This window comes from Anabrus simplex, chromosome 6, assembly GCF_040414725.1.
Source record: "Anabrus simplex isolate iqAnaSimp1 chromosome 6, ASM4041472v1, whole genome shotgun sequence".
NCBI classification, from domain to species: Eukaryota; Metazoa; Arthropoda; class Insecta; order Orthoptera; family Tettigoniidae; genus Anabrus; species Anabrus simplex.
The window spans coordinates 191481064-191507713 of record NC_090270.1 but is presented as its reverse complement, the minus strand read 5'-3'; the positions used below and the strand labels follow the sequence as shown (position 1 = coordinate 191507713).

Genomic DNA, 26650 nt, shown 5'->3' with positions numbered 1-26650 from the left:
CTAGCATTTTTTTAACTACATAGAATGATACAGGAAGATTTCAAATAAGGTAGGTGTCCAGGTAATTTGGAAAATAAACAGCATCTTCAACTTTTTGAGAATTTCAACAAGAATCATTGTAAGTTGTTAGAATAAAAGTTTTGTTCTAGAGTACTGTCCACAACAGAAAGAATACTCCATTTTATAGCAGGGTATTTTCTTTATTTTACGTCAAACTAATGAGGATGAAATGAAATGGCGTATGGCTTTTAGTGCCGGGAGTGTCCGAGGACAAGTTCAGCTCGCCAAATGCAGGTCTTTTGATTTGACGCCCGTAGGCGACCCGCACGTCGTGATGAAGACGAAATGATGATGAAGACAACACATACACTCAGTCCCCATGTCAGCGAAATTAACCAATTATGGTTAAAATTCCCGACCCTGCCGTGAATTGAACCCGCGACCCCTGTGACCAAAGGCCAGCACGCTAACCATTTAGCCATGGAGCCGGACACTAATGAGGATAACCTACCTAGATGGGAATATTTGCTCACTTTTAGAGTATATCCCTTCTAATGGATTTTATGCATAGAAAATAGTATTGACTTTTCCTGAATCTCAAATAAATTCCAACAGTTGTAAAATTATGCTAATAGGGATTGTTTTGAACTCTTAAGATGATGTGCATTCTTAAGCAGTTAATCTCTAATTTAGTGTTAATATTTATGGTATTTACAGCGGGAAAATTTCCAAAATCATAGAAAAAATTGCTGTTCACAGTAACTTTTGCATTATAATGCACACATCTTTACAATGTATATAAGTATTATGTATAAGCCAATCTCTACAATAATGAAACACAGTTAACGGGGAAAAGCTCCTCCAGTTACTCAGGGAAAAGCTCCTCCAGTTACTCATTGAGGGCTTTGAGCAGAGCTGTCAATTTGTGCAATTTGGTATTGCATAACAATTATCTAAGTGGAGGATTCTGCTCATATTTGCACAAAGCTAAAACCATGGAATTATATTATTTCAAAAAAACTGAAGAAAACAAAGCTTTGTAACTTATAAACTACAGTGAGAGCAATGAAACAGCCTTAAAAATCTAATATAAAATGATTATCTCACCATACTTAATGTTTCAAGTATCAGATTTTCAGCATTTTACAGTATTTTACCTACACCATTAATTGTGACATTGCATTGAATTCATCACACAATAAAATTAATTTTCTTCACGTATTTTGAATGTATTAAAACTAACACCTCTTGAACAGTGTAAAATGAAGACATGTTTGAGCTGATATGACTAACTCACTGTGGCACTAACATTCTCATTCCTATAAATACTATCACAAGGTATGTTATCACAACCTTTCCCCTCCTCATTGAAAGTATCTACTTGATCAGAGCTTTGATGGTGGAGGACCTAAAACCAGGCGCATGTCTTCAAAGGACTGGACCAGGGCTCGATATAGCTTATGAGCACTGGTTTCGTAACTTGCCCTCCAAACGGAGACTGTGAAGCAAAGACTGGAAATAAAGAAAATCGTCAAAGAAACACAGAGTCAACTGACAAGCATTTCAACTACTCTTCAGAACCCTTGTCAGGAAGACAAGTAAAATATCCTAGCAATTACATTCAGCTACGGATCCTCAGAACCCTCTCTCCAGCACACACGTGTACCACATTCCCTGTTTGTGCAGGATAGTTAATATCAGAACAGCCAAATGCAGCATTAACACGTTAAGTGCCAAGCGACCCCATCTGGGTATGTGAGAGCACTCAATTTCTTGAACGTCACATTTCCATTTGGATGCTCAGTAAGTATGTCTCTTAAAACTGTATAAAGCCTCTTCCTGCCATCTGTTGGTTGTCTATTTAAGTAAGTGCATAGTCCACCTTTCATTCGTCAATTGTTGTTTTGGTGTGACCCCATATAGGTATGCCAGGAGTGCTTCGTAAGCTGACAAAGTTACTGTCCATCTTGCGAATTATTTGTGTGTGTGTGTGTGTGTGCGCTATTAGTTTTCTTTTGCATGAGTTAGTTTGTTCATTACTGGAGCCTGGCTTTCCATGCACTATCAAATCTCAAAATATGCAGGCATTCATGCACTATCAAATGAGGGAACATGCACAATAAACTGGAAAATATGCACTATGAAAATTCACTTCAACATGATTATATTTTCACTTCTTTTTGAAACATAGTACAACAACTAATTTCTCCACATTTTCTTCATTTAAATTCATTTGTTTATCTTTCTACATCACAAGAAGTGAAAGGTTAATACTTAAATGAAGACATGTAGGACAAAGTATATCTGAAGTTCTCTTTTAAAAAATTAACTCCGAAATTCCTTTTCTCAATCCATTTAGACATGAGGTCTCTTCGTAGACTTTTAACAGATGGCATGACACCAACACCTCTCAGCACAGTCCAACACTAAATTACAATTCGAAGCATGTAAGCGTGCTGCTTTCAAACTCCCTTCTTTTATCAATTATTTTGGCCTCAGATGTGTCAACAGTGAGAGTTCGGAGTTTGGGGTAGGAAATTCAAGGAAAACAAAACAGGATTCAGTGCAAAACTAAGGTTTGTAAGCTGCTATCTCAGTAATGTGGCATCGCAGTAATGCGATTCAAGTTTTGATTTCTTCATCTAACATAGACGAAAAAAAAAAAAAAAAGAGCAATTAGTAAAGTAAAACAGGGTTCAGTTTTTACTGGGACACCTTATTTCTAAGGATTAGAGCGGTCGACGCAAGGTCTTCCCGCTTACATCAATGTCACTTAAGCAAAAGATAAGAAAGTGCTTGAATAACTGGATTATAGGACCTCTATGCATCTAACTTTGATTATCAAGTAGTATACCATGAATACATTTTTTTTCTCTTTCAGTAACAGACAAATAACGTGGACGTATGGACCCAAATTCTGCAAACCCATGTTCAAAAAAGGCACTATCATGCATGTTAACATAATATATGCGTCAAAGTCAGAAGAAAAGTCATACAAACCAATATAAAAGTCCAATTATTTGCTATTAAATCCAAAATTTTCAAAATATGCATTATGCATGAATTTTCTCCCAAAAAGGCCAAAACATGCAACCATGCACGGAAAAAGTACAGTTGTTTGGAATTAATTAGTCATAAAACGAATATCTGCTTAAGTTTCAGAAGTGTAACCAGCTTATTTAGGTACATGCATTTGCATGGAAATCCGGGCTCTATTTATTATTATCTTTAAATCATTATGTGTAAATCAAGGAGACTGAGTGTAGATAGTTTGGATGATTTATTGTACAAGCCGGACAATGATGACATCGACGAAGAATGCAGTTACAGTGATTTTGAACCAAGTACAGGTGATATAATTATAGAAAGCAGTGACAATTCAGAAAGTGTTGAAAGTGAGCCTCGAAGTGAACATGAGGATAGAGTTTCGATACAAGGCGTAATAATAATAATAATAATAATAATAATAATAATAATAATAATAATAATAATAATAATAATAATAATAATAATAATAATAGCCTGTCTGATAGCCATAATCGTTAAGGCGTTTAAGTGTAAAGGGTCTGACACTGAGGTTAGCTGGTTCGAGTTCCGTTGGTCGAAAAAATTTCACCATCAAAATGTTGGGCGGTAAGGTAGGGGAGGTGATGGTGTACAATTTCTAATCACTAGATTGTGTGCCAAAAGCCTGCATTAAATTCCAAACCTCTCTGCAGTGCTCATATGGAGTGAGGGCATATGACGCTGTTGATGGTGATTCGTCCGTCAGATGGAGACGATAAGCCTTAGGCAGACCCCTTGGTGCTATTTGACAGGAGTAGGCTACGTGCCGTGCCAGCCCTGTGGTTTAAGGGTAGCGTGCCTGCCTCTCGCCCAGAGGCCCCGGGTTCGATTCCCAGCCAGGTCAGGGATTTTTCTCTCGATCTGAGGGCTGGTTCGAGGTCCACTCAGCCTACGTGATTAGAATAGAGGAGCTATCTGACGGTGAGATGGCGGCTCTGGTCTCGAAAGCCCAGAATAACGACCGAGAGGATGTGTCGTGCTGACCACACGGCCCCTCGTAATCTGCAGGCCTTTGGGCTGAGCAGCGGTTGCTGGGCAGGCCAAAGCCCTTTCAAGGAAGTTACATGCTGTGAGGTTTGGTTTGGTAGGCTACATGCCAGCACTGGGTTTCACCTTCTCCCATCCTAGTATCATATATCACATCATTCATTTCATCTCATTAACTTCTCTGAAGAGGTTAACGTCACGAAGGGCATCTGGCCATAAAAGATTCACCTCACCTCATCTCATACCTGATACCATAGAGAAACAGGACAAGGGTTGGACAAACAAACGAACACAACAGCAACAGCAACAACAACAACTGGAGACCTTGCATTAGCGCTCAGCGTGACATCGCTTTTCAAGGGGTGGAGGCACATGGATGGCTAATGATTCCGAAGCCTCAACTTATGGCATTTAAAATTTTTTTTTTAATGAATGAAGTAATAAATTTAATGGTAGGGGGAACAAACCATAATGCTCAACAAGTTTTAATGCTAAGCATTTAAGTAGATCAACCTGGCTTAATGAATGGGTGGACACAATATCGGATGAAATGAGGAAATTTCTCCGTCTTTGCTTGTGGATGGGTCTTGTCCAAGTGCCATCTTTTGCATGTTATTGGAGTAGTAAAGACCGTTTTATATACGAAAGTTGCTCGTAGTGTTATGAGCAGAAACAGGTTTCAGTTACTCTTGGGATTCTGGCATTCTGCCAACAATAAGCAAGAGGTAGGCAAATGGTACAAAATATAGCCCCTTGTGAACATGATAGAAAAGTGATTTGAGGAAGTGAAGAATCAGGCTGTAATATGACCATAGATGGCTCCCTGGCAAGGGAGATTATCGTGCAAGCCGTATCGCCCACGAAAAGACCACAAATACGACACTAAAAATAACACTTCAGATGTAGCAGGCTCACATTATGAACAAGCTAACAAATCTTTCGCCGGGCTGAGTGGCGCAGACGGTTGAGGCGCTGGCCTTCTGACCCCAACTTGGCAGGTTCGATCCTGGCTCAGTCCGGTGGTATTTGAAGGTGCTCAAATACTACGTCAGCCTCGTGTTGGTAGATTTACTGGCACGTAAAAGAACTCCTGCGGGACTAAATTCCGGCACCTCGGCATCTCCGAAGACCGTAAAAGAAGTTAGTGGGATGTAAAGCAAATAACATTATTATTTATTACAAATCTTTCATAATCAACATAAATAATGCACCCCTTCAAAGGAAAAGGTAAGTATGGCCAAGCGTCGGGACATTAGCTACTGTATACGTGCAACTCCATATGGGGGCGCATGTACGTGTACAATTCATAATGACCAATGATCAAATACAGATAACAGGTTAACATATATCCTTATTTCAGCGATCCCTCGCTTGGTTAAGCCTTGAAGATTTTGGCAGCAGGGCATAACTTGGTGCTATTAGCTCACGGCACTTGATGGGAATCCCAAAGATTTTGGTCTGGCACTCAACATGCTAACACCAGGCCAAAAGAATATCAGTGTGAATGTCGTCTCATCCAACCTGATGAAACAGCACTGCTGAAACATGCTGTCTCTTTCCTCAACCATGAAATGAAATCTGAGGAAACCATGGTTCTGGCTACCACCTACCAATGTCATGCTCATCTCTACTGAGAAGGTGTAGAGATAATGAAACATGACAACCATTTCAACAGGAAAGAAAAGGGGCTGAGATTAGCATACTTTGGTGGGTGTTGCTCACTGCCAGACAACACAAGAATGGTTGCACCGGATCACAATGCACAGGTCCTCGAAACATCAATCTGATCGGGAGGCTAGTATTGTAAATGCAGGCGCCACTACCGAGCATTCTCGCTGTTATAAATATACAGGCGAATCAGTTTTGTGTTTATATCCAAGTGAAACAATATTTGTGTGTAGTGACTGGGCGAAAGTTACAGAGCACCCCACCACCACCACCACCACCACCACCACCACCCTCAAGAAGAAGAAGAAGAAGAAGAAGAAGAAGAAGAAGAAGAAGAAGAAGAAGAAGAAGATACAGGCGCCTATCCGGCCCATGTCATTTAATCTTCACAAGGGCTACTGAAGAGTAGTCAAAATGTCAACAAAATGTCAGCACAGAATAACATCCTGGAAACAGATCAAGACGTGTCAACAGATGTTGGCCATTAAAGCCAGCTTATACCTGAAAAAGATATCATTTAATTAAAAACAGCATAAACAGAGTTACATGTATAAATTCTCAAAGTTAAATGGGAAAGAGACTGTCCCAACTTAATCACCACTTTCATAAATAGGTTCCAGCTGAAGCCACTAAGTCATGTGAAGTAGAGAGCAGGCTTACAACTGACGTGGATTATGTCATCATTTCATTTTATGGCATTTTCCTATTTATTTCTGTGATTATTCCTCTTGTAAAAGTGGGGAAAGTAGTGACTATAAATAGTCCATTCTGTGTACCATCCAGTGATTTTCTATCATTAACAGTGTTGAAGGAAAAAACAGCCAGACTATTTTTTGTTCAAGTGGAGCACAGGCTTGCTAATGCAGGAAAAGTGGACACAGAACAGGTTTGGCCCAGACCAGTGTCCTACAAGAGCAGTATATCAAAATTCTTTTCACTAAGTAAACTTGTGTCCTCAACTAGAAGTGGTGCAGTTTTTTCAAGCACACCCCTAATGGAGGTGAGCTGCATGTACCATTTCAACCAACCAAGAAAGACAGCATTCAGAACAAAGAACAGAATTCAACCCAGAAACAACACACAGTACACAGATAATAATAATAAAAATAATAATAATAAACATCACCATTATCATCTTAGTAAATATTTAGCTTTCATGACCTCCTTGTATCTTATTGTAGCTTATTAAGTCATGTTAGGAACATGAAGAAGAGATGTTAAGTACAGAACAAAAATGGCCAACTGGACACCGGTGGGAACTGAATCCACAATCTTCCGATTTCGTGTCAGATGCTCTACTGATTAAATCACAGTGACCTCGGTCATATTGTTCCCACTTATGTGTACAAAGGGTACAATGTTAAGAACATTGGTGCCAGACACTTTGTACCCTTTCTCCCCAAACTGCTTCCACGTAAATATATATATAAACTTTATAATTTCCTAAGATTTTCTAATAGAGTAGCGTCAATGATTCTTTAGACCACCACTGCTGGACACTGCTAAAATACCCTGTGGTTATACGCATTGGTGCCAACTACTGTGTATATAAATAAGTTATTATAACCCCTTTAAGCTCCATTTATTAATGAACATTGTTTTCTCAATGAACACTGTTTCCTAATGAGATTTTAGTAACAGTTGCCAACATTTCTGATAATATAACATCAATACTTCATATGGACCACTGCTGCTGGACATTGTCAAATACCCTGTGGTCTTACCTATTAGAGCAAGTCACTTATCTTTCCCTTAAACTGCCCCATGTTAATATTTTATGTCATCCATTGTAGGACATACCCTAACATTTTTGATGCTGTTATCCTTCACAACTGAATATTTACAGCCAACGGCTGATATATTGTTATCTATATCATCACTGAACATTGTTTTTCTCTTGACATTCCCATTGTAATATGTCAATTTTATATCTTAGTATTTACAATTTAATTACAAATCAGGTACCTGATTTATGCCTTGAGGTAGTACTATGACTGATGATGCCCTCAAGAAAGGGCGAAACATGTCTCATATGGAAATAATGATAAATTCCTAAATGTTTAAAATTTCTAATGTACTGAACAGGTGACATAATAAACTATTTAGCATCCTCGGAAGTATCAGTCGCCAGTCTGAATCTTAGCTGTTAAAATGGTGAGGCAGTTATCATTGCAACACCATATTTTTGTATGTAAAAGTTGTTTTAAGTACGAGTCGGGTCGACAGGTACATGATGCATTTGTTCAGTAATTTCCTGGTGAAGAGCCACATTCACGAGCACAGATTCAAGTAATTGCACACACGACCATTGGTGTGAATCTTGAACAGTCACCAAATAAATCACTCAAAAAAAAAAATTAGCACAACAAGTAGGTGTTTCGGTTTCTTCTGCACACAGAGCTACAAAGCTGTTACACATCAAACTGTATAGGTTTACATGGGCCCATTGTTATAACCTGCTGATCCAGCCACAAGAGTGAGATACTGTGAGTGATATCTTGCATCAATGAATGAAAATTAATTCAACAGAGCTTGTGTTCTTTTCAGATGAGGCTTGACTTCATCTTAATGGTTGTGTGAACAGTCATAACTTTACAAGATATTAATATCATTCCGTATTGATGGTTTTAACTTTACAAGGGGAAGTATTTATTGCGTCCTATTCAATACATGCATGTATCCATCTTTTGATGGAGTAATTCTAATCAAATATGTTTCGGCTCATTTTGAGCCATCTTCAATGAAAAAAATGTTAAAAAACTACATGAATTGATGTTAAAAGAGTGTCATTAAAACACGATGAGAAAGAATATATAAAAACAAGCGAAACAGGATGAGCTAAAACAATAAGAGGTTGTAGCATGGTTCAGAACCTCTTAGTCTAAAAGCACAGTAAGTCACACTAAAATGAGGACGAAATCAGAAATTAAAACTTGAGAACAGTCCAGTCTATCTTCAATGAGTCTCAAGCTTGTGTGGTCTCGAGGGCAACAGAAGTTAAGACATAGTGTGAGAGAAAGCAAATGCCAGCTACAGCATAGTGTGACTCGATAGTGGATACCGTCAATGAAGTCTAAATCTCTAATGGAGAGAAGGTAAATGAATGTACGTGAAAAGCTTGGGGTAATAGATAAAAAATAAATGAAATGAAAACTTGAGACTTACTTATTAAAAAACTGCCCTCTCGAACAGCCTGACCTTCTTGGTTTAGAGATCTCGCTTTCACTAGTTGTGATTGTAGCTGACTCAGCTGTGTTTGTGTGGTTGGGAGAAGGAGTGAAAGGAGTAAGGGAGGGAGGTACTAAGCCAGTGGGGAGAGGGAGAGAGAAGGGTGGTGTTGAGTTGGAGAGCTGGAAGCAGGGTTTGTTTTTATTATAAAATTGTTGGCAAATAAATGGAATGACCGGGCGAGTTGGCCGTGCACGTAGAGGCGCGCGGCTGTGAGCTTGCATCCGGGAGATAGGGGGTTCGAATCACACTGTCGGCAGCCCTGAAGATGGTTTTCCGTGGTTTCCCATTTTCACACCGGGCAAATGCTGGGGCTGTACCTTAATTAAGGCCACGGCTGCTTCCTTCCAACTCCTAGGCCATTCCTATCCCATCGTCGCCATAAGACCTATCTGTGTCGGTGCGACGTAAAGCCCCTAGCAAAAATAAAAAATAAAAAAATGGAATGAACATTTCAAGTAAAATGTTATTTTTTCATTTATTATTATTATTATTATTATTATTATTATTATTATTAATAATTTATTTTCTTTAAATTGTACATGTACAATTTAGGGGTGGTAGATGGAGAAAGGGCAAGCCCCACATACACGGAAGTGCCTCCATTCCCACATGTATGAGTACATAAACTCTACTGAATATTTACATATATGTAGACAATTTTAAATTTACATATTTACACTCCAAACACTGTACTCTTAGAACAATAATTATCTTACTACCCAGCCACTTATAGTCTCACTCATAACCCTGTATACACACTCATTCCCACATGCGCACGCACACACATTCGCCTGTATTCAACTGTACTTGCACGCATCTTTCTTGCAATTCTAATTTATACACGTTTTATACATCACATATGGGTTTCTATTTACATATACATTTTCTTAACTGCATGGAGGAAGTGAGGAAGAGGAAGCAGTTTTACCTCAGATGATAGAAGATTCCAGATACAAGAAGACCTTGCATAAAATCCATTTAAATATGCGAGGGGAGGGACAAGAGTACCTCCTTGGCTTCTCCTAACAGAGCGGTAATTAAGCTGCAGGCAGTGGAAAGGGGAGAGGTGTGTGTTGTCTGTCAGGGATTTCTTCAGGAAGGCTATGTCTATTTGTTTACATAACGAGTTTACTGGTGGCAATGACCTGGCTGTGTTTAAATAGATGTGTTTGTTAATTAAACGTTCTGCTGATTGCTGGACACCTAGTTTCTTCATAGTTTCCGTTGTTGTTGGGTGCCAGGAAGGAAGACCATATAGTAGAATGGGCCGCACCAGGGAAATCATAGGTCTTTACTTCTTCCTCCTGAGACATCTACGGACACAACCTAACGCTCTGTATGCCTTACACCTCACTTCCTCCACAGGCTTATTCCATTTTAGATTGTCCGTAATGTGAATACCGAGCAGTTTGATGGAGTTAGAAGTCGGTAGTTGGATTCCACATAGAGTAGGCTGGTTCTGGAGTGGTTGTCTAGTTCTGCTTACTCCTATATATGTACACTTCTTAATATTTATATACATTTTATTTACCTCACACCACAGAGCTATACTATCCAGATCCAATTGGAATTGTACAATATCATCAGTTTTTCATGGTTCTGTAAATAACTGTGTCATAGGTATACTGCACCATGGTCAAATTGACATAATCCGGTAAGTCGAGAGCATAAATCGTGTACAGGAGAGGCCCTAACACACTGCCCTGAATTACTCCAGAAGTAATTGTTGTTTGATCTGATTTGGCTCCTCCGTACACAACACATTGCGTTCAACCCACCAAAAATGACCTCAGCTATGCCAGCAGTTTACCCTGAATGCTGTAGTTGTTAAGTTTAAACAGATGTCTCTGATGTGACACCTGCTCAAAAGCTTTGCTCCAGCCCAGAGTCATACAGTCTATTTGTGAGACATCAGTCTGTTCCACAGAGAACTGCCAGTCATCAATGACTTTTATTAAAAGTGTTGTGCAGGATTTTCCCAGAATGAAGCCATGCTGGTTTGAGTTCAACAAGTTTCTCTCCTTCAGAAAATCCAACATACATTTAACAACTAGACATTCCATACATTTACAGACCCCTGATATTATCGAAACTGGGCGGTAATCATCGATGTTTTCCTTATCTCTATCTTTGAAAACCGGGACTATGTTGGCTCCTTTCCACTCCACAGCCACAGATCTGGTATTCATGGGATAGTTGAAGAGAGCGCAAAGAGAGGGCGCCAAAGCGACTGCACAATTCTTAAGAATTCTTGCTGGCACTCGGACCGGCCCGGTCGCGGCATGTAGTCTTGTTTTCAGAAGTCTCTTCTTGACTTCATTTGTTGAGAAATACCGGTTGGTAGGAGGGAAGAGAGGGGTAGATGTTGTCCTTGAATAGAGCATGTTCTCTTCCTCAGCAGGGGCAGAGAAGTTATTTTTATATTTCCTGCTGAAGGTGTCTGCAACTTCTTGTGGTGTGGAGACTGCAGTATCATTATGTTTAAATACAGATGGAGCTCTGCTGCAGCCTTTACTTCTGAGAAAAGCCCACAGTTCTTTGGAGTTGGTGCTGAGATTGTGAATATAAGATTCGTAGGAATTTCTGATAGATTGTTTAGACTTGTTCCCAGCCAGCCTGTATTTCTCCCAATTACAATCGGTTGGGTTTCTTTTCCATTTCTGGTACAGGTGGTCCCTTATTCAAATCTCTCTTATTATCTCCTTGGTAATCCATGGAGATTTCTGTCTGCTGGTTATATTTACTATTGGTGTGGTTTCTTCTACGCACTGGAAGAAAATTTTCTTCCAGTCTTGCCATATCTTGTTTATGTCTGTACTGCCGGTGAAATCTGAGGTGAGAACAGGGAGGTGGTTTGAGAATAAAATGGATAGATCGTTCCAGTTTGTTCAGGAAAAATTATGTTGTTCTGGTATGGAGTATGGGGGATGATTTTATATGGGTCAGTGTTGCGAGAATTGCCTGATGATCACAGAATCCAGGAATAATATTAAGGGATTGGACGGATTGTGGTATGTTACTTAGGAAAAGATCAAGGGTTGAGCATGTTGTTTGCATAATACACTTGACTTAGAATATTAACTCATGGAGGAATAAATCATAGAAAGCAGAAAGGAATCTATTGATGAGGGGGTTATTTGGAACAGGTGCAGCATTTCTGGACCGTGCAATTTCTAGGTTGAAATCACCGACAATATAAATGCCAACATAATTTTGTTGTACATGTTGCACACGCTCGAGAAAGAGGATTAGTTAATCGTTCATTTCCGGGGACAAATTAGGGGTGCGATAAATTGATCCAATAAGGAATTTGTATTTGTTACATGTCACTTTCACCCACAGTGCTTCAGCTGCTGTCTACAGGTGATGAACTTGAGTTGGATGACATTCTGGCTTGGCTGCAATTAGAACTCTCACTGCAGAGCTGTGGGATCAGTCCTTACGGAACAATATCAGCGAGTCAGGAAACACTTCTGAGTCATTAATTTTGCTGGACAAACATGTCTCATTGACACATACGATGGTCGAGTCAAGGCTTTCAAGCGATGCATGGATATTTTGTAACCGTCCAGGTCACATAATATTGCACGCATTGAAGGAAAAAAATAACAGATTTTTTTTACATATGTACATTTAGCATAACCATGTATGGGAACCGTTCTTTATTTTCCTGAAACCAGACACTGAGAGTTTTGCGCAGATTCTATGGCCATTTAGTGAGCGGTTATTACAGTGGACAAATAATTGGTTCCTCCGAACACTATTTCCGCAAATTGTGCACTGTTGTGGACCCAGGTTCAGTTCGATGTCCCCACTTAGGGCAAGTGCCAAGCACGGCAGTGGTCGATTAGCTACAGGCAGTCTGACAACACCGCTCCCGTCCCTTTGCTGTGGCCAACCTATGGCTGCCATCCCCAGACTTTCAGAACTGCACAACGACAAACAGTTCAGAGTACATTTTTCACTCACCAATAGTTTTTGCAATAGAATTATGTTTTCCAAGTATCCAGGAGGGTTAACTGAAGCGATTATAGCACTTTCAGAGTATAGCACTGCACTCTTTACCCTTTGCTCTTTACTCTACACCTGGGAGAGTAGGAGTACCAGATCCATAATAGACTATATCTGACAACAGTCTGACAACACCGCTCCCGTCCCTTTGCTGTGGCCAACCTATGGCTGCCATCCTCAGACTTTCAGCACTGCACAACGACAAACAGTTCAGAGTACATTTTTCACTCACCAATCGTTTTGGCAATAGAATTATGTTTTCCAAGTATCCAGGAGGGTTAACTGAAGCGATTATAGCACTTTCAGAGTACTGCACTGCACTCTTTACCCTTTACTCTTTACTCTACACCTGGGAGAGTAGGAGTACCAGATCCATAATAGACTATATCTTAACCGACTTCGAATTCAGGAAATCTGTTAGTAATGTATGGGTTTCTCTGAGATTTTTTGATGAAACAGGCCACTATCTGATCTGTAGTGAACTAAGTATCTCTAGGCCTAGGATAGAGAAAGTGAAATATGTCTGCAAACGAATAAGGGTAGAAAATCTCCAGGGTGAGGAAATCAGACAGAAGTACATGGATATAACTAGTGAGAAGTTCTGAAAAGTGGACAGTAAGCAAGTTCAGGATATAGAAAGAGAATAGGTGGCATACAGGGATGCCGTAGTAGCAACAGCAAGGGAATGTCTAGGAACAACTGTGAGATGGGAAAAATCAAACATCTTACTGGAATTAAGAAGTGAGAGGGGCTTGTAAATATAAAAAGAAAGTTTATCGGAAATGGCTCCAAACAAGGGCTGATGCAGAAAGAGAATTCTATGTAGATGAAAGAAACAGACGAGCTAAACAAATATTTGTTGAATCTAAAAAGAAGTCGTGGGAAGATTTTGGTAATAACCTGGAAAGGCTACGTCAAGCAGCAGGGAAACCTTTCTGGACAGTAATAAGGAATCTTAGGAAGGGAGGGAAAAATGAAATGAACAGTGTTTTGGGTAATTCAGGTGAACTCATAATAGATCCCAGTGAATCAATGGACAGGTGGAAGGAATATTTTGAAAATCTTCCCAACGTAAAAGGAAATCTTTTTGGTGGTGTTATGAACAACCAAGATCATGGGGAGGAGGCAAATGATGGTGAAATTATGCTTGAGGAAGTGGAAAAGATGGTAAATAAACTCCATTGCCATAAAACAGCAGGAAGAGATGAAATTAGACCTGAAATGGTGAAGTATAGTGGGAAGGCAGGGATGAAATGGCTTCATAGAGTAGTAAGATTAGCACGGAGTGTTGGTAAGGTACCTTCAGATTAGACAAAAGCAGTAATTGCACCTATCTATATGCAAGGGAACAGGAAGGATTGCAACAACTATTGAGGTATCTCACTGGCATCTTGGAAGGGAGGGTGCGATCAGTGGTTGAAGGAAAGTTGGATGGAAACCAGTGTGGTTTCAAACCACAGAGGGGCTGTCAGGATCAGATTTTCAGTATGCGCCAGGTAACTGAAAAATGCTACAAAAGGAATAGACAGCTGTGTTTATGTTTTGTAGATCTAGAGAAAGCATATGACAGGATACCGAGGGATAAGATGTTCACCATACTGGGTGACTACGGGATCAAGGTAGATTATTAAAATCAAAGACAATTATGTTGACAATTGGGCTGCAGTGAGAATTACCGTAATAGTAGAATTAATTCTTGGTTCAGGGTACTCACGAGGGAGGGGCCGATGACCTTCGATGTTAGGCCCCTTTAAACAACAATCATCATCATCATCATCACTCACAGGGGTTAGACAAGACTGTAACCTTTCACCTCTGTTGTTCGTAGTTTACATGGGTCATCTGCTGAAAGGTATAAAGTGGCAGGGAAGGGATTCAGTTAGGTGGAAATGTAGTAAGCTGTCTGGCCTATGATGATGACTTGGTCTTAATGGCAGATTGTGCCGAAAGCCTCCAGTCTAATATCTTGGAACTTGAAAATAGGTACAATGAGTATGGTATGAAAATTAGCCTTTCGAAGACAAAACTGATGTCAGTAGGTAAGAAAATCAACAGAATTGAATGTCAGATTAGTGATACAGAGCTGGAACAGGTAGATAATTTCAAGTATTTAGGATGTGTGTTCTCCTAGGATGGTAATATAATACGTGAGATTGAATCAAGGTACAGTAAAGTTAATGCAGTGAGCTAGCAGCTGCTATCAACAGTATTCTGTAAGAAGGAAATCAGCTCCCAGATGAAACTATCTTTACATTGGCCTGTTTTCAGACCAACTTTGCTTTATGGGAGCGAAAGCTGGGTGGACTCAGGATATCTTATCCATAAGTTAGAAGTAACAGACATGAAAGTAGCAAGAATGATTGCTGGTACAAACAGGTGGGAACAATGACAGGAGGGTACTCAGAATGAGGAGATAAAGGCTAAGTAAGGAATGAACTCGATGGATGAAGCTGTACACATAAACCGGCTTCGGTGGTGGGGTCATGTGAGGCGAATGGAGGAGGATAGGTTACCTAGGAGAGTAATGGACTCTGTTATGGAGGGTAAGAGAAGTAGAGGTAGACCAAGACGACGATGGTTAGACTCAATTTCTAACGATTTAAAGATAAGAGGTACAGAACTAAATGAGGCCACAGGACTAGTTGCAAATAGAGGATTGTGGTGACATTTAGTAAATTCACAGAGGCTTGCAGACTGAATGCTGAAAGGCATAAGGATCTATAAATGATGATATGTGTATGTATGTATGTATGTATGTATGTATGTATGTGTGTATGTTTTATAATAAAAACAAACCCCACTTCCAGCTCTCCAACTCAACACCACCCCTCCCTCTCCCCACCGGCTTAGTGCCTCCCTCCCTTACTCCTTTCACTCCTTCTCCCAGCCACACAAACCAGCTGAGTCAGCTATAAACACAACTAGTGGAAGCGAGACCTCTAAACCAAGAAGGTCAGGCTATTCGAGAGGGCAATTATTTAATAAGTAAGTCTCAAGTTTTCTTTTCGTTTATTTTTTATCTATTACCCCAAATTTTTCACGTACATTCATTTACCTTCTTTGCATTACAGATTTGGACTTTATTGATGGTTTCCACTATTGAGTCACACAATGCTGTAGCTGGTATTTGCTTTCTCTCACACTACGTCTTAAGTTCTGTTGCCCTCTAGACCACACGAGCATGTGACTCACTGAAGAAAGACTGTTCTCAAGTTTTAATTTCTGATTTCATCCTCATTTTAGTGTGACATACTGTGCTTTTAGACTAAGAGGTCCTGAACCTTGCTACAACCTCTTATTGTTTTAGCTTCATCACGTTTCACTTGTTTTTATGAATCCTTTCTCATCATGTTTTAATGACACACTTTTATCATTAATTCATGTAATTTTTTAACAATTTTTTTCCCTGAAGATCGCTCAAAATGAGCCGAAACATGTTTGATTAGAATTACTCGATCAAAAGATGGATACATGCATCTATTGAATAGGAGGACGCATTAAATACAGTGGACGCCACTTATTATAATCACTCTGGGACGAAGACGATTTGATAACATTAACTGATTGATAACAGTAGCCGAAAAATAGAAAAAGATAGGTAGCCTTCTGTATTTATTCATAACCTATATGCACTACAATGAAACACTGATTCATAACCTATATGCACTGCAATGAAACAGATACCGGTACACAGCACTGCAATACAGTTAACTGTTTTCAGCTATAAAAAATAGTCTCTAATTTATTGTTGTTTCCTTCTGGTTGTCTCTCAAAAGTCCAATAATAAATCTTTCATATTCATAATGTTTTTGGAAGTCCACTGACCTACGCTGAGCACCTCGTCGCAAGATATCTAGCGAATGTTGCATTTCAGCATTCGTTGGTGTTGGGGAAGTTTGGCAACATCGTCATCATTAGCACTGCTATCTTCTGCTCCGTGCTCTTTAGCTCTCATATTTAATTCTGCGGAAGTAACTGCCTCACATATGTCGTCTTCTGTCTGTTTCGCATCAGTAATGATGCCCTCATCAATGTTCATCCATTCCTGAAATTCATGTTCCGTTAAGCCTTTTGGACAAGGTTCAACATTCTCCTCTCCTTCTGGTAACTCTCTTGCATACACTCTACTCACATACTTGACAGCGAAATCCTTGAAAGCAAATGTGATAACATAAACCAAATTCATGATCACAATAAACGGAAGATTTTCAATGTTTCAGTATTTGTCCATACGGTACTTCATAAAAGTGATTATATAATACGGTTGATAACATTATCCATGATTACAATAAACTGCGTCTGCTGTACTTTCCTTTGAAAAGTAACAGTCATAACTCTCACTATTGGTGTGCAAATAATCCTAATGGTATTTATGAAGTCCCTCATGATGATAGGAAGATTGGTATATGGTGTGCTGTTAGTGCAAGACAAATAATTGCGCTTTTTTTTTTTTCAAGACGACAGTAAGTGCAGAGAAGTAACAAGTTAGCATTTTGATGCTGTTCTCCCAGCAGTTAACGGAAGAAGAAAAATCGCGTGGGTGGTTTCAACAAGATTCAGCTCTGCTCATACAGCAGATGATTCCCTTCTTACAATCTCGGAAGTGTTTGCAGACAGAGACAGAGTGTGTAATTTTTATTTCTGGGTTAAACTGAAAGAAAAAGTATATCCAACAAATCCTCATACATTGGAGAACCTGAAAGAAAACCTTACAAATGAAATGAGAAACATTACAGTGAAGAACTCACTCGCATCAGCAAGAATGTGGTTACCAGATATGCCAGGAAGGGCGAAACTTCCAGTACCTTTTATAAGGTAAGATTTCATATAAGACTGTATAACGCTTAAAGCAGGGCGGCCGTGCGCAATGAAAGTTTAGCTGAGGCAACTAAGTAGTGCAGAATACAAACACCGTGTATTCGGTCTTAGTTTATATGGGAGTCTGTGTTACTGTATCCAGGCTTTCTGATAAATGCCATTTAGGCTGCCACCATGTCAACATTATGGTACAATTTTCTATAATAGATGGCTGAGAAACTGGAAGTCTATTGGGCCACCTACTGCTGAGTTTTAGTAAATTTTGTCAGGCAAATACCAAATATCATCAGAAATCACTTACATGCCAACACTGTATTACATAGTGCCAAACTGACTTTCTATCCTACAAAATCCAACTAAATCTGTCGGATTGACCACATGATTTTGGAATCTGAAGATATGACACACTACCACTGATCATACAGGGACTAATTAATTACCACAGATACAGAACAGATGCTTGTGTCAAGGTTTTACTGTCCTTCGATGAAGTTTCCAGCCTTGTGTAATATCTGTTGCAGTGATATGAAAGTCAGCTGGCCATTGCTGCCTGGAAACTGTTCAGAATAATTCGGAATTGAATGCTGCTATAAGTGGTTTATTATTCTAAGGGACTAGGTGAAAGTCACAGGGTAAGAAGTAGGATAGCAGAGCAGCTCTTTCGATTGAAGAACCACATCTAATATATAGCTTGTTCTGCCACTGAAAACTGACAGGCGAGTGTTATGATAAGTTTTTCAAATATAATCAAGTGCCCAGCTTTGCACTGGCAATGTTCAAGCACACAGTGTGAAAGCTCTAGTTGAGTTGTTCAAATTGAAGGAGGTAAGTGCTCTGCAGTCCCACTTCCTCCCGTTATTTAATGCCTTGTGACTTTGTTCTGATCACTAAAATGGAGGAACCACTTCAAAGCATTCAACTGAGAACTATTCCAGACATTAGAGAGGCAGGAGACCAATTTATTTGAGTGTTGAGTGATCAAATGAACAGATGCAAGCATCATCATCCCTGACTTCCACTTTGCTATTAACAGGTATTATACAGGGTGACCCAAAAGTCTGTTAACATTTGATGAGGCAATAATTCACAGAATATTGTATGCTATTGGCTTTACGTCGCACCGACACAGATAGGTCTTATGGCGACGATGGGACAGGAAAGGGCTAGGAACGGGAAGGAAGCGGCCGTGGCCTCAATTAAGGTACAGCCCCAGCATTTGCCTGGTATGAAAATGGGAAACCACGGAAAACCATCTTCAGGGCTGCCGACAGTGGGGTTCGAACCCACTATCTCCCGAATACTGGATACTGGCCGCACTTAAGCGACTGCAGCTATTGAGCTCGGTAATATTGTATGAAGAGTGGTAATAATTGACATATATGATTGGCATGACATACGGTTTTATTGAAACCAAAATAAAGTACACAAAATAACCAACAGATGGTGCTGGACAGCAACACATAAGGTACAAATGACCACACACGCTTGGCATGACAAGGGGTTTTATTGACACTAATAACGAGTGCATAAACAGGCCAACAGATGGTGCTGGACAGCAACACATCAGTGATGCCGCATGAGACCCGGGTATGGTATAAAAGGAGCTGTCATGAGAGAAGGCGTCAGATGGGCCTGCAATCACGCCATGTTGACATTACCAAAAAAAGGCATTGTTAGTGAAGCTTCAGTACTTTATTTTGGTGTCAATAAAATCCCATGTCATTCCAATCATGTGTGTCAAGTATTACCTTTCTACCTCCAATATTCCATGAAGTTTTGCCTCATCAAATGTTAATGGACTTTTGGGTCATCCTGTACAATGCAGCTATACTATACTACACTATACTATACTATACTATACTATACTATACTATACTATACTATACTGAAGAGCGTTAAAACTTTGCAAGAGGTGTCTATTTTGTAACTATACAAATTAAGTATAAACAGTTGCAAGAGTCTTTGCCGTTTAGATGTGAGTGCGCTGGTGTCTGTTTACTGCAATGCAGCATGACGGGGGCTAGTGGGGAGAGTGGTACATTCTGTATCACAGCATTATTGAAATCAGGTAGAGATTAATCAAATGAACAAATCAATATAATAAGAAGCCTTTTATTTTAAAGTAAATGACAATAATATAAATAAAACAAAATGATTTGTAGATACATTTTACAATAATTCATTACTAAGTGGCATCTGAAGTTCCTCCGTGTGAAATGTTTATAACACACGAGCACATGGAACAGAATGCGAATGTTTTGCCTCTCCGTTATCGTATAAAACAAGGAAAATCAGCAGAATATGCCTCCCTAAAAGATTGATAACATTGTTTCTTAATTGAACTCATTATGAACACCACTAAAAGCACTAAATCGCTTACAAATTTGTCATACAATTCCACGAGTTTCAGAACTTTTGCCAATGTTACTCGCACCCACACACAAACAAAGCCTTTCAGCTGCTATGAAGCACGACACAGTTACTAAAGTTGTTATATATAAATACACAGCCTGCTACTTTTCACTGATTTCTTTTCTTCAAAATCACAGCTTGCTACTTGTTTGGGAACATCTCAGTGAATGAAGTAGCAGTTGAGGTCGAACAGGTGACAAAAGCACGGTCATGATCGATAATGTGATTATTTTATCGATACATTTACTGGCCAAATTTCAAACACTGCATCTCGCTTTACCAGCTACAATCAAAAATCAAACAAATAAGATTTGACCGCAGAAAGCGAAAACAAGCGCGGACATTCAAAATCCTTACAATAACGTTGTTCATCCATAACACCGTAAAACACACTCAAAATTCGTACATTTAATGGAAAAACCGGAATACTTGGCAGGTATGCTACTTATGGATTTTGGGGATACTGACATCCTGGAATTTTATATATACAACTTGCTTTATGTCTCACCGACACAGATAGGTCTTATGGTGACGATGGAATACGAAAGGCCTAGGAGTGGGAAGGAATCGGCCGTGACCGTAATTAAGGTACAACCCTAGCATTTGTCTGGTGTGAAAATGGGAAACAACGGAAAACCATCTTCAGGGCTCATCCTGGAATTTTGTCCCACAGGAGTTCTTTTGTGTGGCAGTAAATGCACCTATGCAAAGCTGGTCTACGAGCAAAATAAGCTGGGATCAACCCAGCCAATTTGGGCTCAGAAAGCCAGTGCATTAAGATCCGAGCCACTCAGTCTGGCTCACCACTTAGTATCAAACTATTGAAATTTATCTTCTATGATATATTGCAGCATGTTTCAACATGTATTACAAACTTAGGAATGACTGAAAGCTTCAGAATATATATAGGTTAACAAATACAGTACACCTACCTTGTAGGAGTGATATTATAGAAACATCCATAACCATTCAGGCACATGGGACTGACACCTCCGCCAATAGGAGTATAGCCAACCAGACTTGTAGACAATACATAGTTGCCTCCTCCACCACTGGAAAGACAATTACATTCATTAACAACATCTGGTGACAAGAGCAAAACTAATTGAAGTATAAAGAAAAAAAAATGCTGAATGTGATACTGATACAAGAAAAATGTTACACAATATACCAAAAGTAGTAGAAATACTGAACTTCCAAATTTGGAAGTTCTGTAACACAGAGGAATCCATTTAAGCATGTTACTCTTAAGTTTATTCGTGATTAGTACATCAATTTTTTCGTGTCTCAGTACTTAACACATTGAGGTCTTGATCACTGTCATATATTTTAATCCTCCAGACTGGCCATTCTTCATTAATCCATTAACGGACCATTGATATTGGTATTATAAATTTGCTCATTCGGGACAAATATTTCAGGTTCCCTATGGGAATCAACATCTACTCATCTGATGGCCAGGCAGGCATCAAGTTTTGGTAATGAGACAAAGTCTCTCATAGTGCATTGGCACTGCTGGTGGGTCCAAGTGGCCTACGCAGTGGCCTCCACGGTATGCACTAGGTATGCATCTTGGTGGGTGTGCTATTTACCAACTGATGAACCTAACTTAGCTCACTGGGGTGAAATGCTGGCAACCAGGAATGAGTTAGCTGGAAAATATATGATGCTCAATAACAGACCATTCATATTGGTATTCTAAATTTACTCATTCAGGACAAATATTTCAGGTTCCCTATGGGAATCAACATCTATATCATAAGTGGTATGTTCCAAGCTGTCAGTGGAGAGATGGCGTGGAATGACATATTAGACGAATAAGTTTGAGTGGTATCTTTAAACGTAGGAAAGATCACAATATGAAGATAATGTTGGAATTCAAGAGGACAAATATTCCTTTATAGGAAGGGGTGTTAGGGATTGGAATAACTTTGAAGGGAGATCAATGAATTTCCAATTTCTTTGCAATCATTTAAGAAAAGGCTAGGAAAACAACATATAGGAATTCTACTACCTGGGTGACTGCCCTAAATGCAGGTCAGTAGTGACTGATTGAAAAATGAGCCAGGTTGTGATCAAACTTTCCAGTACACTATAAAACAAATAGAAAATCCAAATCAGATTCACAAGATTAAATGAAAAGAAAGCCTTCAAATTAAAGATTAAAATTAAATTAACAAACTATATATATTCCAATTCCATTTATTTAGGAACAAACTCCTATAATTATAGGCTTCCATTAAAAACAAGTAAAACATATCAAATTTTAACTATACAGTTCTATTAATGAAAGAAAATGAAGGATATATGGCAAACAGTGTAATTAGTGAGGCTTATCAGTGCTTTTCAGTTTTGTGTGGCTGCTTGTTTACAAATCATAAATTAAATACATACAGCCGACCATGTACAGTATGTACAGTAGGATAGCACAGTAGTACAGTAATTTGTTTCAGTCTCTTTTTTAATTTATTCATTATCTAATATTTTTATTTTATGTTATTTATGTATTTCACTGGTTAAGTGTAAGACAGGGACACGTGTCCCTAACTTTGCCAGTTAAATAAACCATATCTATCTATCTATCTATCTATCTATCTATCTATCTATCTATCTATCTATGAGTCATGAACCGATGTGATATTGTCTCAAAGAACATGCGAGCCAGTTTGTTGCAAGTCACTCCTTCTGAACCCTATAAATTTGAAAACCAAATCAACTTTGCAATTTTAACGAATGAAAAGAAGACTTTAAAGTAAAATATAATGACGGACTAATTGTGTGGCTTCTTGTTTACTTATCAAACTAGAACTGTTTAAACAGCTGACGCGTAATTCAAAACAAATGCGATCTTGCCTACCTGTATTGGTGGAAAAGTGGAAAGAAAGGAGGGGAAAGGGGTTTGACACAACTACTGCTGGATGGCAAGGACCTGAAGATGCGAGGAGAAAAAGTTGGGAAAGGGCTTGAAGAAACGGGGGTGTGGACTAAAACAAAACATTCCTTACATGTGAAGCTTCCACGGTATGTAGAGTTACTTAGTTCTTCTTCTAGGTTGAACCGTGTTGTTGTTTTCTGTACATTCCATACATTTTGCTGACATTTCAAATACATTACAGTATTCTTTGTAAAGGTGACTGTAACACTCCTACCCTATCCGAAGTAAACAGTCTCCAAGGTGCTAATGACATGGTTCAATCTGGAATAAGAACTACATAAAACATTCCTTCATTGTTCAATTCTATTTCTTCTTTTCTTCAAAATGTATGAAGTTGCCAATTTAAATAATGAATTCTCCTCTAATTCATTTAGATTCAATTCATTTCTTTTGTTTCTGCATCAAATAAATCAACAACATTTTTAAATATCCATATATTTACCCTTGTGAACTATGTGCAGGACCCTCATGTCTTTTTCTATAGCCATAAATGTATGATTACGCTCATGCCTGTGTTTGCACATTGCCAAGTATCTTCTATGTTTTACCCGGTTAATGTGTTCTTTGTAATGAATTTCCACACTCCTCCCTAGCTGCCCAATGTACTGTTTCTTACATTCCTGACATGTTATTATTATCCGTGTTCTGTAAGCAATTTCAACCCTTGTTCCTTAATCTATGGTATATCTTTCCAAATTAATTTATTTTGGAATATTTTATTACAGTTTTACAGTATGGTTTCTAACAATCAGAATAACAACAGAAATGTTATTTTAGAGCTTTTTGAACCGTCTATGCCGAGATTTTCCATGTCTACATGTTGACAGTAAGCATGAATGGGATGGGAACTTGGATATTTCGAAAAAGTTCATTCATCATCATTCTCTACTTTTTACCCTCACATACATCACCTACATAAATCATAATAATGACATTTAGGACATAAACAGTAATACTGAAGTTACAACAGTCCAAACCAATTTACAACAGCAGACGGCATGCATGTGCTACACTTGATGTTTTTTTAATATATTGTAACGCGTGTGAAATGATTCCAAATTGAGCACATGGTATCCACCATTGCACACGTTTTACACATTTTCCTGGTTGCCTTTTCGCACTGCGCTATCAGGCTTAGTTGTCTTTGGTTTCAAGCTGATAAGAGATCCCATCAAACCGCACATCAGGCAACACTTGTGAAGAGACTTTCATGCTTAGCCTCCCTGCAGAAGAGTGTTGAATGGCACAGGTCTGCCAATATGCCCTTACTACGTAGTGTTTGAGGCTCAGGAAGTCTACTTTTTCCTTTCTTCATCCTTTCATAGAATGATTATTTATACTGACCTTGTTTATTCTTCTCATGCTGTTCCTCGTCAGTAGATGTACAATGTATGGGAGAACGTTCTCTATCGTTGACATTTACTGAGATCTGTGCCTTTTCGATAGTACCTTGCCTACTTTTCACACCACCACCATCTGAGAGCTTCAAACAAACTAATTTTGCTTTTGCCCAAAGCTGATGTACCGAGAGTCTGTTCAGATCCTCATACAGTTCATTGTCATCATTATCACCATCACTGTAGAGAGCATTCTCGGGCGGTTATGTGAATATAGTACCTTCAACAAAGTCATCTGTGTCTTAAAAATCTCTCCACAGCCAAAACGAGAAAAATAAAAGGCAGATGTCACTAATATGGTGACCCCATTCGTGCCCCCAGTCAACATATGTCGACGCAGCACTTCATTCGCTTTGTTTACAACTTCATCATCATCATCATCATCATCATCATCATCAATGTCCCACTCCAGTCGCCCGGGTGTGGTTTACAAGCCTCCTCCACTCCTTTCTGTCCTTCCACTTTTCCTGCTCCATTACTTCCGCCACATACAATCCAGCTTCTCTAATGTCCTTCCAAATCTGATCGATCCATCTTCTTCTCGGTCTTCCAACCGGTCCCTTCCCCTTAACTTCTCTTTTCAATTCCCTTCTTGCTACCCATTCCTTTCTCATTCTTTTTACATGTCTGAACCATCTCAGTCTTGCTTTCTGTATCTTCTGTGGTAACAGTTCTATATTCAGCTCTTCTCTGATTTTAATATTTTGAATTCTATCTCTTTTTGTCTTTTTAACGGATGTTCTTAAAAATTTCATTTCTACTGCTTGGATCTTACTATCTTGTCTCTTATTAGTTACCAGCATTTCTAGTCCGTATGTTACAATTAGTATGAAATACTGTTTATATAATGTTAATTTTGTTCTCTTGGGTACTTTTTCATCTCATAGAAGCTCTCTGACTTGATGATAAAATGTTGTACCTTTACTTAGTCTGTTATTAATTTCAGGGTTGATTTCATTACTTCCATTAATAATGCTACCCAGATAAAATGTTTTACATTCTCTAACCGTTCTCCATCTATGTTCAATTGGCTTCTCTTTTTCTCTTTTCCACAGTGAATGACTACAGTTTTCTTTTTACTAATTACCATTCCAAACTCCTTCAGATATTCATTCCCAATGTCCAGTCTCTTTGTACTTCCTTTTTGCCCTTTCCCCAAATCACCACATCATCTGCAAATACCAAAGCATTCAATTCATCACTACTGATGCTCTGTTTTACACGTTTTATGATTTGATCAATCAATACAACAAACAATAATGGCGACAGTGCACTTCTTTGCTTGAGACCTTTTATTGTATAAAACGTTTCAGAGTCACCACTCCCCACTTGTACACTGCTTTTACTCTCATGATACAACATTTTTTATGTTGTTAATTAATTATTTTGGTACATTCCTTTTCAGTAGGCATTCCCATACATGTTTTCTCTTGACTGTATCATAAGCTTTTTCCAAATCCAAAAATACGAATATGATTTCCTTGTTCCTATCCAGATGTTTTTCCATTATCGTTCGCACTGTAAATATCAAGTAAGTCTATTGTTGATCTATTCAGTCAAAAGCCATATTATTCTTCCTCTAACTGCATTTCTATTATATCCCTCAGTCTTTTGTCTATGACTTTCTCTATTATTTTTAGCCCATGTGATAATAGGGTTATACCTCTATAATTTTCACATATTTCCTTTTTTGAACAGTGGTAAAATGCTTCCTTGTTGCCAATCTTCAGGTATCCTTTTATCCTTCCATATGGCATTGAGGGCTCCTTATAGCCACTGTAGTATAATGCTTCCTGCTGCCTTACTCATAACAGCATTGAATTCATCTTTTCCACTTGTTTTACCTTTGGTCACTGCTTTCACTGCCCTTCCAAGTTCCAGCCATGTTTTCAGGTTCTCTTCTTTTTCTCCATTTATTATTTCCATTTTCTTATCTACTTCTTCCTCCGAGCAGTCATCCACATTATAAAGTTTTTCAAAATACTTCGCCATCACTTTCTGAAGACCCTTTTCATCATGTACTATGGATCCATCTTCTCTCTCTAATGCCTTGATTTTTTTCTTGATTTATTTTTTTCCATTTTATTACTCAGTATAATAGTTTCTGATTTCCTCGACTATCTTG

At 38.8% G+C, this 26650-nt stretch overlaps 1 protein-coding gene across 4 annotated transcripts in view; it reads right to left on the bottom strand.

Moving 5' to 3' along the window:
- Positions 1 to 876: 876 nt before the first annotated feature.
- CROT (Carnitine O-octanoyltransferase) overlaps positions 877 to 26650 on the bottom strand; it is a 160754-nt gene continuing 134980 nt past the window's right edge. For 3 of the 4 annotated variants that reach the window (XM_067149186.2, XM_067149185.2, XM_067149184.2), the window contains exons 11-12: positions 21126 to 21245; positions 877 to 1512 (exon numbers count right to left, since the gene is read on the bottom strand). In XM_067149186.2, coding sequence (XP_067005287.2) covers positions 1386 to 1512; positions 21126 to 21245 — 247 coding nt within the window. In that variant the 3' untranslated portion in view covers positions 877 to 1385. Of the gene's footprint in view, positions 1513 to 19933; positions 20477 to 21125; positions 21246 to 26650 lie in introns of those variants that run through there. The other variant, XM_068228089.1, reaches the window with a different exon arrangement.